Source organism: Rhinoderma darwinii, chromosome 5 (genome assembly GCF_050947455.1).
Source record: "Rhinoderma darwinii isolate aRhiDar2 chromosome 5, aRhiDar2.hap1, whole genome shotgun sequence".
NCBI lineage: Eukaryota > Metazoa > Chordata > Amphibia > Anura > Rhinodermatidae > Rhinoderma > Rhinoderma darwinii.
This window is the reverse complement of record NC_134691.1, coordinates 111,762,178-111,775,283: the sequence shown is the minus strand read 5'-3', so window position 1 is coordinate 111,775,283 and position 13,106 is coordinate 111,762,178. Positions and strand designations below refer to the sequence as shown.

The 13,106-nt window shown below is 39.2% G+C and overlaps 1 protein-coding gene across 4 annotated transcripts in view; it reads right to left on the bottom strand.

The window, feature by feature from the left end:
• PTPRM (protein tyrosine phosphatase receptor type M) overlaps positions 1-13,106 on the bottom strand; it is a 748,757-nt gene that overhangs the window by 493,541 nt on the left and 242,110 nt on the right. For all 4 annotated transcript variants that reach the window (XM_075826409.1, XM_075826410.1, XM_075826411.1 and 1 more), the window contains exon 6: positions 4,343-4,517. In XM_075826409.1, coding sequence (XP_075682524.1) covers positions 4,343-4,517 — 175 coding nt within the window. The remainder of the gene's footprint in view (positions 1-4,342; positions 4,518-13,106) is intronic.

Below are 13,106 nucleotides of genomic sequence, written 5' to 3'. Positions count from 1 at the left end.
AAGGACGCTCTTCCATAGTTGCTAGGACTTTTTCATAACAGCCTAGTTGTGCCTGAATCAAATCAGATACTTCTACACACACCCAAGGCACCAGACACTTGACGCATGTGCCAAATTTATATAAAGACGCAGATTTTCCACTTCATTGCCCCATCTTGTCACGGTGCTATACACACCTTTAAAGGGAAGGTGTCATGATTTTTTTTTATTATATTGATTTTAATAAAATATAAACAAAAATTTTATTTATTAGTGTTGTCATGTTTCAATTTTTAGTGTTCAAACTTTTACTTCTCTATGGGGGCTGCCATTTTTATTTTCATCTCTGTATGTGTTGATTAACGACACATACAGAGATGGGAAACGGCACATACAACCCCATAGAGAATGTGAACGGGAGCCGTTCCATTCTTGCAGCATAAATCAATGAGGTTACTTTACCACAGTGACCATGCTGCAATTTTGGGAACTGCTCCCTCTAGTGCCCAGCACATGGAAATGTTATAAATTAGAATCGGCAGGTAGCGGAGGCGGCAGGTAATTTATGTTCATGTATTTGATGTGTGTATTATGTTCGTGGGATACTGTCTGCTGAGCCCTGTATCTAATCCTCCTATACTGTGCATTCGCTCAGAAAATGCCGGCACACAGTGTAGGAGGTTTGGAGATTCAAACCCTTCCTTCTCCTGGCACTAGCCAGAAGAAGGGAGGGGTTATTGTGTGAGGACACTAGAAGAGAGTGTGTCCACCCCAAATTTGCAGCATAAATCAATGAGGTTACTTTACCACAGTGACCATGCTGCAATTTTAGGAACTGCTCCCTCTAGTGCCCAGCACATGGAAATGTTATAAATTAGAATCTAATTCTAGCGACACATTCCCTTTAAGCTTCTACCTCATTATCTTTTTACTTGGTAAGTCCCCCTACTACTCCACTTACTCCATTTTCATTTTAAATATACCCTACTCCTGGTCTACCTTGGTTTTCTATTTTTTAACCTCCTGGTTCTGCCGCTGATTCTACAGTGCAGTCATAAATAATAATACTCTTTTTGCATTCCTACTTATGTTAGCTCCTGTTTAGTGTTTTAGTTGAATTTGCATTTTTGTATATAATATATAAGCACAGATTATGTATAGATCTCCTGAGCTATTCACTATATTATCTAGATCTGCCTTCATTTTTATTAGACATTTATTATAATTTGTTTACACGATGTTACACGATGAATAAAGTTATGTTTATGAACATTATATTGTATTGTATTAGTGACAGTGTGCACAACATCTAGGAGGACAAAAATGTTAATACTACTGTCAATAAAAAACATTTTCTAAGTTGAAATGAAATAAAATGTCACACCTTAGGAAAACATTCCCCTCTATGGGAAACTTCACTAATTTCCAGAGTGCAATTACTCCTAATTAACTGAAAATCTACTAATAAACCCTTCAAGGTGCACAGCAGTGTGTGGGGGCAGAAAAGTAAGCACTTTCCGGGTTCTGTGGAATCACATGATGTAAACATGATCCCTCTGAGCTCTGAAAAATGTAACATAAACTTCACAACTCTTTAGAAGTAGGAGTCTTATTATCCTTTTCAGAGCGGCTGACTGGCTGAGAGGGGTCACATGATACACCACGTGACTCCAACAAACCAGGAAGTGCTTTCCTTTTTTACTCCCCCTGTTTGACACTTTCAGGGTCTATTTACTGGGTATAATTATACCCACTAGTGTAACTCTATTGGGAAATTATCATGATGTCCTCATTTTAATAGGTCTGTCATTGTGACAAGTTGTCTTTAAATAACCTTTCCGAGGACAATTAACCTGTTACTAATATATAATCCAAATCAATGTTTTATCAATGAATACACTTTAATTAATAAAGCCTTTTTTTTTTTTCTCTGCTGTTGATGTGTTTTTGGACAGAATCCGCATTGGAGAAAATGTAGGTGTTTAATGTGTCAGTATTAAGCTTCGTTCACATCATGTTTGAACCCTACGTTTGGGCTGGTATACGTTAGTATGCCTTTTTTTGTAGTATAGAAAAGCAAAGTCGATTACGCATTTCTATGCAGATGCATCCATCAAGTGTACACACCTACTGTAACGACGGGGGTAGGGAAACGAACAAGTGAGCCCTAATCTACCCGCCACTCTGTCCCTGCCTACTTTCAACGACCCGCCCTAGGTGACGGGGTACAACTGGGCGGCGGTCCCTACGCTCAGTAAGTGCACGAGATAAACATACAAGGGAATACAAAGCAAAGGGAATGGGGCAGTTGCCCACGGCAACACCGTGAGCAACAGAGTGGTGAACGAGCCAAGTCAAACCAGGAGAGCACGAGGTACCAAACGCAGAGCAGAAGAGTAGTCAGTAAGCCAGGGTCAGTATGGAGCAGGATCAAATAGCTAGGAGCTGTAGCTGGGCCAGGAAACCACACGGAAAGAATCACAAGCAAGGAGGAACAGGAAAGGCAGGTATAAATAGACAGAGGGCGGGAGCTAGCTCCATCTGGCCAGGCTGCGATAGGCTCTCCCACTCCTAAGCCTGCCATCCTGAGTGGTGGAAGATGGAGTCAGTCTCAGAGACGTAGATTCAGGTGTAGACTGATTACCTATGGGAGTTAACCCCGAAGCTGTGCCTGGCAGATCCTTTACAGTACCCCCCCCCCCCTTTTATGTAACGACGGGGGTAGGGAAACGAACAAGTGAGCCCTAATCTACCCGCCACTCTGTCCCTGCCTACTTGCAACGACCCGCCCTAGGCGACGGGGTACAACTGGGCGGCGGTCCCTACGCTCAGTAAGTGCACGAGACAAACATACAAGGGAATACAAAGCAAAGGGAAGGGGGCAGTTGCCCATGGCAACACCGTGAGCAACAGAGTGGTGAACGAGCCAAGTCAAACCAGGAGAGCATGAGGTACCAAACGCCGAGCAGAAGAGTAGTCAGTAAGCCAGGGTCAGTATGGAGCAGGATCAAATAGTTAGGAGCTGTAGCTGGGCCAGGAAACCACACGGAAAGAATCACAAGCAAGGAGGAACAGGAAAGGCAGGTATAAATAGAGTGGTGGAAGATGGAGTCAGTCTCAGAGACGTAGATTCAGGTGTAGACTGATTACCTCTGGGAGTTAACCCCGAAGCTGTGCCTGGCAGATCCTTTACACCTACAGGCGATGTATGCTACTGTATGTCATTGTAGTGGCATTTGTCAGAGCCTTCTGTCAGAGATGTATGTTGGGCAATACTCCTGGTGTATATGTCTGATGGGAAGCGCAGACATCGTGTCAGAGCTTTACCAAATACTATATCCTTGAATCGCCCCACATGAACTTTTTATACATGAAGTAAAGTAAATACTACCACTAGTAACCAAGAAAAATGTTGAAGCATGAACCATAAGGGTATGTGCACACGATGAGAGGCTTTTACGTCTGAAAAGACAGACTGTTTTCAGGAGAAAACAGCTTCCTCGTTTCAGACGTAAAAGCTCCTCCTCGTATTATGCGAGGCGTCTGTGACGCTCGTAAATCTTGAGCTGCTCTTCATTGAGTTCAATGAAGAACGGCTCAAATTACATTGCAAAGAAGTGCCCTGGACTTCTTTGCCGAGGCAGTCAATTTACGCGTCATCGTTTGACAGCTGTCAAACGACGACGCGTAAATTACAGGTCTGCACAATACGTCGGCATACCCATTCAAATGAATGGGCAGATGTTTGCCGACGTATTGTAGCCCTATTTTCAGGCGTAAATAGAGGCATAATACGCCTCATTTACGTCTGAAAATAGGTCGTGTGAACCCAGGCTAACTGTTTCGACCAGAGGGGCAGATTTCCATCAATAAGATCTGAACATTTTTGCACCATAGAAAAACCATTATGGTTACCATTCATAAAATCTTTTTGATAGTCAACTATAATTTGTTTGTATGAGCTAAAGTTTGGTTAAAAACTATGCGTCCAGCATTTAAATTTACTATTAATAAATGCCACCCATAGACCTTGGTGGACTCCTGTGTGGATGCTTTCTACTGGAGCTGTGTTCTTTATGGGAAATTTCCATAAATACGTCTCTTTTTATTAAAGTGCTAAGTTCTTCACTATCTCTTAGAACAATAGTTTGTCATGGCAGGAGAATGTCTAAGCTTCAAATATCTAAACTGTTTTGTTTCTAGAAAATGCCTGGTGCAAATCACTTTAAAATCAATTCACGCAAGAAAATCTCTCCCACTTTATTTAAATCTTCTCCAAGGTAAACGTTTCAAAGAGCAAGCGAGATAACCTTGACATGAATACAAAGAGCTAACTATAAACACACATTACATTGTAGAGTACCTTTAACAACCAATTCAGCATAGTTTGAGACTCCAACTCCTCCTTCAGTATGGATCATACAACGGTAATTGCCAGCATCTTTCTTTGTTGTGTTCACCACATTAAATATGGCCACAAATCGACGATCATTATTCACTGTTATCGCTTTTAAAGGAGCTTGTCTTCCATTTGCGCCCTGACAAGTAGAGAGAAAAGTAGAAGATATTACATTTTTGCATTTTTCCTAACTGTACATTGAATATTCATTCTTCTGTTCCCTAAAACAGATGTTGCTGCAGGAAAGAATAGCTGATTGATTGCTTTGTTGTTATTATGTTTGCCCTGTTTTTTTAGACATCCAGCTGGCAATGCATTAAAAAAAGGCGACATATTTATAACAATTCAAAGAAAAAATATGTTCGCTGGCAATGACGCTTTCTGACCAATAGTATGAAAACTGGATATAAATCAGCTAAAATGTAATATAATTTAAAACATAGTACTACTATAGCATTACTATAGATTGAGATAACTATTTCCTTCTTTGCATAATATAGTTGATAATTTGTATTCTTCGGCTCAGTTCACACGTTGAGTAAATACTGGGGTTTTTCCGCAATGGAATTTGTTGCAGAAAATCCGCAATAGAGTAGCAGCAAAGTGGATGAGTTAAAACAAATCTCATCCACACACTACGTAAATACTGAGCGTAAAAAATGCTCAGAAATTTACCAGAAGTGCAGAATTTTATTCCACAGCATGTCAATTGTATTTGCGTAAACGCTGCTTATTTGTTGAGGGTTTTACCCATTGAATTCAATAGGGAGGTAAAACCCGCAACAAAAAGCAGTTGTTGCTTTTTTGCGGCGTTTGCAGCGATTGCGCCGCAAAAAACGCTACTCAGAAAAAAAACTCTCATACTTACCCAGAAGTCTGTGTTCCGTCCTTCAGCGCAGCACCCTGGGATGACGTTTCATCCCATGTGACTGCTGCAGCCAATCATCGGCTGTAGCAGCGGTCACATGGGATGAAACATCATCCCAGGAGGCCTCAGAGGGCAGGCCTCCTGGGATGACGTTTCATCCCAGGAGACCGCTGCAGCCTGTGTTTGGCTGCAGCGGTCTCCTGGGATGAAACGTCATCCCAGGTGGCTGGCTAAGTGCTGCAGTTTTCTGCAGCGAACATTCCGGCGAAAAACCACCACAGTTTGGTGCCGTTTTTCACCCGGAATTCCCTGCGGCGCACAGGGTGGATACGCTGCATGCTATTACGCAGCATATTCGTCCCATGTGAACTGAGCCTTAGGCTAGATTCACACGAGCGTGGCGATAGATGTAAAAAACGTGACATTTTTCTCATCCTAGGTGCACCCGTGCGGGTCCCGTTTTCACGGATCCCCATAGACTTGAGCCTATGGAGGGATCCGTGAAAACAGAAGATAATTGGACAGGTTTTATTTTTTCAACGGACCCTTCACACAGTCTGTTAAAACAACGGCCTTGTGAACAGCCCCATTGAAAAACATGAGTCCGTGTTCATGCGGACACATTGAATGCTCGTGTGAATAAGGCCTTAAAGTAAAAAAAGAGATGCTGAAATGTAGATTAAGAAAACAGTATTTGCTGAAGATGGCTATAGATAGAGTTAGTTGACTTAATGTAAAGGGTTATTATTAGGTATTGAACAAAGTTTAGGAGGCATATATTTCCCTGTATAACAAACAAGCAAAACTTATATTCTTTCTTGAATGTAGTCAGGTGGAATTGCTGGAGGTTTTCATCCGCCATCATTGCTTAGATGTAATAGTTAAACACTTGTCAAAAGTGCACAGGATTAAATGAAAAACAAAAGTCCTCTTTGCATTAGATCTACTAAAAGTGGCATAAAGAAAGGGCTACTCCTTTAAATGTAACCATTTATTGAGAAAGAAACATAGAGGGATAAAAAAATGAAATCCGAGCAGAACCAAATAATAATAGCCAATGGTAGGTGCAAAGCCCACAGCTTATAACCTGCAAGCCTTAGGTATACAAGAATAAGAAAATAGGCAGCACTCCAAAAATAAGTGAAAAAAGTTTAGACTTTATTAGCCCACAAACAACGTTTCAGTCCTTGTACCCAGGACCTTTTTCAAGTAACAATGGGTGAATGAGTATAATATTTATAGGGCATGTTGGGTAACAATCAATTACTCATAGAAAAAGTAGAAGAAATGATCAAGCGCTGAGTCGTACTTTGAGTTTAAAAAGGAAGCAGTATTCCCACCTTTATTGGGGTATTGAAATTAAAAATTGAAGGGAGACGCATTCCCAAGACATGTGTAGATAGTAGGCGGTTTGCCCTGGCCTACGCGTTTCGAGCACGTACTGTGCTCTTACTCATGGCAAAGAAATGTCAATTACTCATAATCAATACAAAATACATAGATATATCAAAATGCCATACATGCATATCATATAGCTGCGTACAGTGTTATCATAATAGTGTGATCAACTGAATTTGAGAAATGGGAAAGGAGAAACTACAAGGATATAGAGGAACTTCATTTGTGTTACTTACAACTTTTTTTTTATTTTTTTAAATAGAGCATTTAGTCCAAGACTGTAATAATCAAATGCAGAATGTTGTGTAGAGCATACCGTAATTACATGGCGGGGAATAAAGAGGTTTATCACTTACACTACATGTAGCTGAAATATTTAAAAGTTTTATTTACTCTTATTTTTGTAGTTGGGGGGGGGGCATAATGTGTGACTTATACAGTACCGAACTGATATCAATTGCACCCAGACAGTAGACAGATCATTGAAAAAGAAAAGCTGGCATTGCAAAAATGAAGGCCACCATGTGAGTTTAATTGTGCAGTCACTAGCTGTGACGTAACACCTTTTATCATAGAAAAGCAGAAATCGCTCAGATAAATCTGCATAATGCTGCCTTAAAATATTTATTTATAATTTGTGTTCACAGTTTAACTAAAAACATATTTACAATAAAACTGTTTACCCATACATAGCCCTAGAATGGCATTCAAGCTGTCATCAGTAGCTGCAAAAAGTACTGTAGTATTCCCTTGCCAGTTGGGGTCCTTATATACATACAGATGTAACCGAGCTCTGTGAAACCTGAGTTAAAGGTACACTCCGAGCAAGCAAAACTGATGCATTGTGTTATGTCTATTTCAGGGGCTGAAGCATAACACAGGGATTCCAAAAGCACCAAAGAGACAATGCATCGCCCCCTCAAGATAAGGCTATGTTCACATCTGCGTCAGGGCTCCGTTCCGATGCTCCATCTGAGCTTTCCTTTGGAACAGAGCCCTGACTGACACAAACTGAAACCAAAGGTTTCCTTTTCCACCACCATTGATTTCAACGGTGACAGATCCGGTACCAACGGTTTCAGTTTGTCCCCGTTATGCAAGGGTTCTGTCGTTTTGACGGGATGAATAGCATAGTCAAAATGACGGAACCCTTGCACAACGGAGATAAACTGAAACCATTGGCAACGAATCCGTCACCATTGAAATCAATGGTGATGGAAACTGAAACCTTTGGTCTCAGTTTGTGACAGTCAGGATGGAAAGTTCCGATGGAACGTCGGAACGGATCCCTGACGCAGATGTGAACAAAGCCTTACACAGTATTTTAACACTGACAGGAGTGTTCCTTTTAAAATAATGCAGTAGATCTACACACGTTACATAATTTCATACACAGCTCTGCTACATACGTACATACAGTTATCATTACACATGTAACAACCACTGCAGCCTGAACATTACCACTAATATTATTCATAAGTTTACACTCACTACGACTTCTATATGAAAGGATTTTAGAGCTTGCACAAAAGAGTCTAATCAACCAATATTAGGATGGATAACCAGTTTTTAATCACTTTTTTTTTTCTATTTAAAAAGAGCAGACTAAATCATTGTGTAATCCAATTGTACCTACAGTTGGCATCAAACGTTTTTCACCCCCATTGCAAATTAGGTTTATTAGCAAAATGTACAAATTTTCAGCTATTAAATCTTCCAGAATCTTCCAGGACTTCTTCTGAAACCAAGCCTTGGTGGACTTTGAGGTCTTCTTGGCATCATTGCCCAGTTAAAAGGTCCAATGACGCCCACGCTTCCTGATACTTGGTTAAATCCCTCTTGCCCTCCACACGCTGCTGGTTTCCAGTGCCAGAGAACGCAAAGCAGTCCTAGAACATCACCGAGCCACCGAGCTTTACTGTAGGCAGGGTTTTCTTTTGAGCATATGCTCCATTCCTACTTCTGCAGACATACCGCTGATCTATAGGACTAAAATGTTCCAGTTTTGTTTCATCGCTCCCAAAACTTCTGTGGCTTATTTATATGGTTTTGAGCATATTGGGAGTCAAATTTTCTTGTGCTTATGGGTTAGTAGAGGTTTATGTCTTGGAATTCGGGCATTGAGACGACTTCAGCGTTTAGCATGTGCCTTACTGTGAAAACGGAAACCTCAGTGCCTGCTGCCACCAAATCTTGCTGAAGGTCTTTAACAGTCACTCAGGAGTTTTTCACTACCTGCCTCAGGAATCTGGTGGCAACCAGTGATAGCTTTCTCTTTCTGCAACATCCAGGTAGTGTAGATAGGGTATATTTTTAACTTAGAACCTGTAAACTATGCTTCAAACTCTCTTTTTGTATCTTTTTTCTTGTTTGTGCAAGGCAATGATCTCTTCTCTTTATTTTTTGGATCACTCTCTTGTCTGAGACAACGATGTGTGTTCTTATGAGGGATTCTATTCAGGGGGTTGAATAATTCTGAGACTGCGGTAGTCATTAAAAGTGGCATTTTGTGTTCAATTTGGAGAAACCACTTGATATATTAGTTGTGTAGAGCTATTTAAATTGTTGTTGTTTGACTGACTTTTTGCAAACAGCTGAAAGTTTATAAATTGTGCTAATAAAACTACTTTGCAATGCGGGTTGAATAATTTTGATTGGAACTGTGTATATTCACCCCAATCATAATTGTAATGGGATCTGGTATCAATTCATAGACTCAGGAGAACATTAAATGTTATTGCTGAATATCAATAAAATCTATAACAAAAATGTGTTTTGAAGTTAAAAAAAAAGCGTGTGGATTTTGCACACTTGGTAAACACAGGAAGGCCAGGAAGGTCTAATAATATGTAGAATATCTATAACCCAGCAGTAACCAGAACAATACCTTGATTTGTGCAGGCTGTAAAACTAATGAGACTATTGTTATGGAAATAAATCTTAGCTATCTAAGTGCAATGCTCTGCAAAGGAAAAAATAATATACATCCAAGATTTGCAAGAGTTGTTAGCACATTAATGGAAATCATAAAATATTTATTCATGAAGCAAAGTTATACTTTATTTCTATAAAAGTACAAAGCAAAATAAATTGCTGGTACTTCCCAGAAAGTGCAAAGTGAGGCATAATAATCTGTCAGTAATTAACATTGGGATATCACGTTAGGCAATGGCCTGTCTCCGTTGCAATGTGTCACTATACTTGGTGGTTAACTCATTACTAGGAAAAACATATAGGAGGCCCCTTTTAGTGAACATAAAAATGTGAAAACTTTTTTAGCGTATGTTAACAATGAGCTACCAGTGTTTGAAGTTTCAGACCAAAAGCCAACGTCACGACTGTTAGATCCCCATGATAACACTTCATGTTCTGATTCACGTCAAGTTCAGTGTTATCAAAGGGTCATTGTGTAAATCCAAATCCCCCTATTCATAATTGCACATATACACACATAACTGGCACTTTGCAAGTCAGCTAGGAAGCGGACATTGATGTGGGTTATTTGATTCCACACAATTTCCTTATTTTACATGTTTCATGTACACTACAAGTCCTTACATATATTTCAACTGGTAGTTATTCTTTATTCTTTGCATAGACTTGATGCAGGAGACCACAAATTATAACTTTTTACAATCCAGTCATAATGATCATCTAAAATGTAATTATTACTTATTCTAAGTATACATTGATGTAGTCTGTGGTCTAGGACCGCCAATGAATTTAAAAAAGGAAAAGCATCTAATTCCCTTACCGGATTTCTAAGTTAAGGACCAAAATCAATGGTAGTTGCTTAGACTGTGGTTATTCCTATTTGAATTTTCAGTAACAGAAATCTCAAAGTACCTAATAGAACCCAAGTGGTTGGAGCGTTTTATAGAGCTTTTTATTCATGGATATCAAAATCTTCCCCAATGTGATCTACTTACACATATCTATGACATATCAGAAGATCATTTGGCTAGATTTTCCCTTAACAGGGCAGTCTAGTTTGGCACCGCTGATCAGCGATGTGTTAGGGTAAATGAAGCCTTACATCTGTTTCAATTAATGGGCAGATGAGCTGGAACCTACGTAGAAAAAAACACTCATTGAGGCTGCTCTCTAATCTGGCTAATAGAGGGACGACCAGAGCGGGGAACACCCTATTTATATCCATATGCCCTAAATTAAATTACCCAGTTCAGACAAGCGTATTTGTGGAAGAGGCAAGATGCCGTCATGCACGGAAAGGCAACACTGAATGTGTTTGAGTCAAAGTGAATAAAGTTATCAGATAGCTGATAACCATTCTGAACATGATTTTACTTACCGTTCCATTTTCAAACATTTAATGTAGCAAGAGACATTGGCAATGTGCAGATTCTGCTAAGTGTCCTGGTTAGGCATATGTTTTACTGGTGTAGTTTGCCATTTTTATTCCTCATCTTGAGAAAGACAAACATGGGCCTGAGATATTTATTTTTGAGTAAAAGATTTAAAAAAAACATCTAAAATAAACTAACAGAATTATGTGACAGAAAAAAACCAGAATATCATGAAATAGCAGACCAAATGTCGACATTTTAGGGCCACTTTTTAATTTTTTAAATTTATTTATAGGAAAGGAAGTAATAGTTTATTAATATACACATATTTCAAATTATGTTCACATACCTTTAGTATACCGGTATAGTTGCCTCTGTCTAATGCAAAACAAAGATGGCATAGCCCACAGATTAGTCCATAGAAAAGCATCCGTGGGCTAAATATGGTGTCAGTCATGTGACCCACCACCCAAACATGACGTGACCACTGACATTCATTTGACACTGTCCAGGTATCTAACAGGTGAATATTGTATTACTGAGGATCAGAATAAAGTAGTTCTACCTACAGCAAAATCTCCACATCATGTCTGTCAGTGTCGCTGAGGAGAAACTCTTACATTCTTCTCACTGTCTCCTCTGTGTGTTGTGTGTGTATTTTTTTTTTAAATCGTTAACTTTAGTAACAACATGACAATATCACCTAGAGACAGGCGGCCATTTTGTACAAGTAAATACAGACACACTGAAGTAGTTGTTCATCATTATTCCCCCAATAGTCCTATTCACTTAGCCCATAGATGTGTCCTCTATGAGGCTATAAACATGTCATGTAACCCTCTTGCCAAGTGAATGCTAGGGGTCACAAAATGTGTATGTGTGTGTGTGTGGGGGGGGGGGGGGTGACATAACTGATGCCATGTTTAGTCATATTCAGGTAGCTCGTGGATATATAACAGGACTAATCTGTGGGTTACACCATTATACTGTGAAGAGACAGGGGCCTATTACACTGGTATAAGAAAGGTATGTGAGCAGAATTTCTAATACATGTATATTACAAAACTGTATGATTTACTATTCTATACCAAAATAAGCTAAATAAATAAAAACTGGACAACCCCTTTAAAAGACTAGTTTTTAGGAATTCCATTATTGGTGAGGTGAAATCCCATTTTCCAAACCACTATTAAGCTTATGACTTAAGCACTTGCCATATTTAATCGTTAAACTGAATATAATCCACAAAATTCATCCTTGGGTTACAATTGATAACCAGCTTTTACTTATATCTGTGCAACTGGGGAATTTGATGTTTTAATATTTGCAATTTTGAAAATGGCAAGCTAAACTCTGAGGAGGCATTTGGCCAAGACACTAAATTACTGCATGATTCCAAAGATACAAATGTATTAAACAAAATTGCTTCTGAGAACAGATGACATAATTAAATGTTTCAGAGGCATAAACTATGTAATAATTTAAGAAGCAGTCATTTTCTAAGTGAGGTAATGCCGAGTAATCGCAACGTGAAAAGATCCTTAATCTAGCAAGATGGACAGTAACAGACAATTGACCTGGGCTTCCCATAAACCAGCCGTTGTAAAGCTGATGAGTTGCTTGTGCCGTGTGCTAAGATTGATTTACGCTGAGAAACGCTGCTTCTGGTGTTTCAATTTATTTAAATTATGAGTCTGATCATTGCTACAACTATTGCTGAAACGGCATAATAAGTATTTTTTTCTAGCAAATTACTACTCATGTGTTAAGATCTTAGGCGTTAGCACATTGCACAAAAGTAGCTATAAGTCTAATTTGCATGAGAATAACCTCATTCTCGTAAAGCCTTCTTAAATTAATAAAATGTAATGCTTTAAGTCTACACAATAACTTACTCAGCAAAATGTACTTAACCCTTCCAATACATGAAGCCTTTTTTTTTGTTGCCATTTCTACCTCTATTTCTGCATGATGCTGTACTGATATAATGTGGTAGTTTACATTTTATTCAGGGATTATAAATGTACCTAGTCCACATAATATCCTGGGCCATAGCTAATAATTGAGTACAAACCCTTTTTTTTCCCATTGTTTATTTGGGGATGGTGACTACTTCCATCTTGGTCATGCACTCCTCCTATCTGTCCAAGGCTGT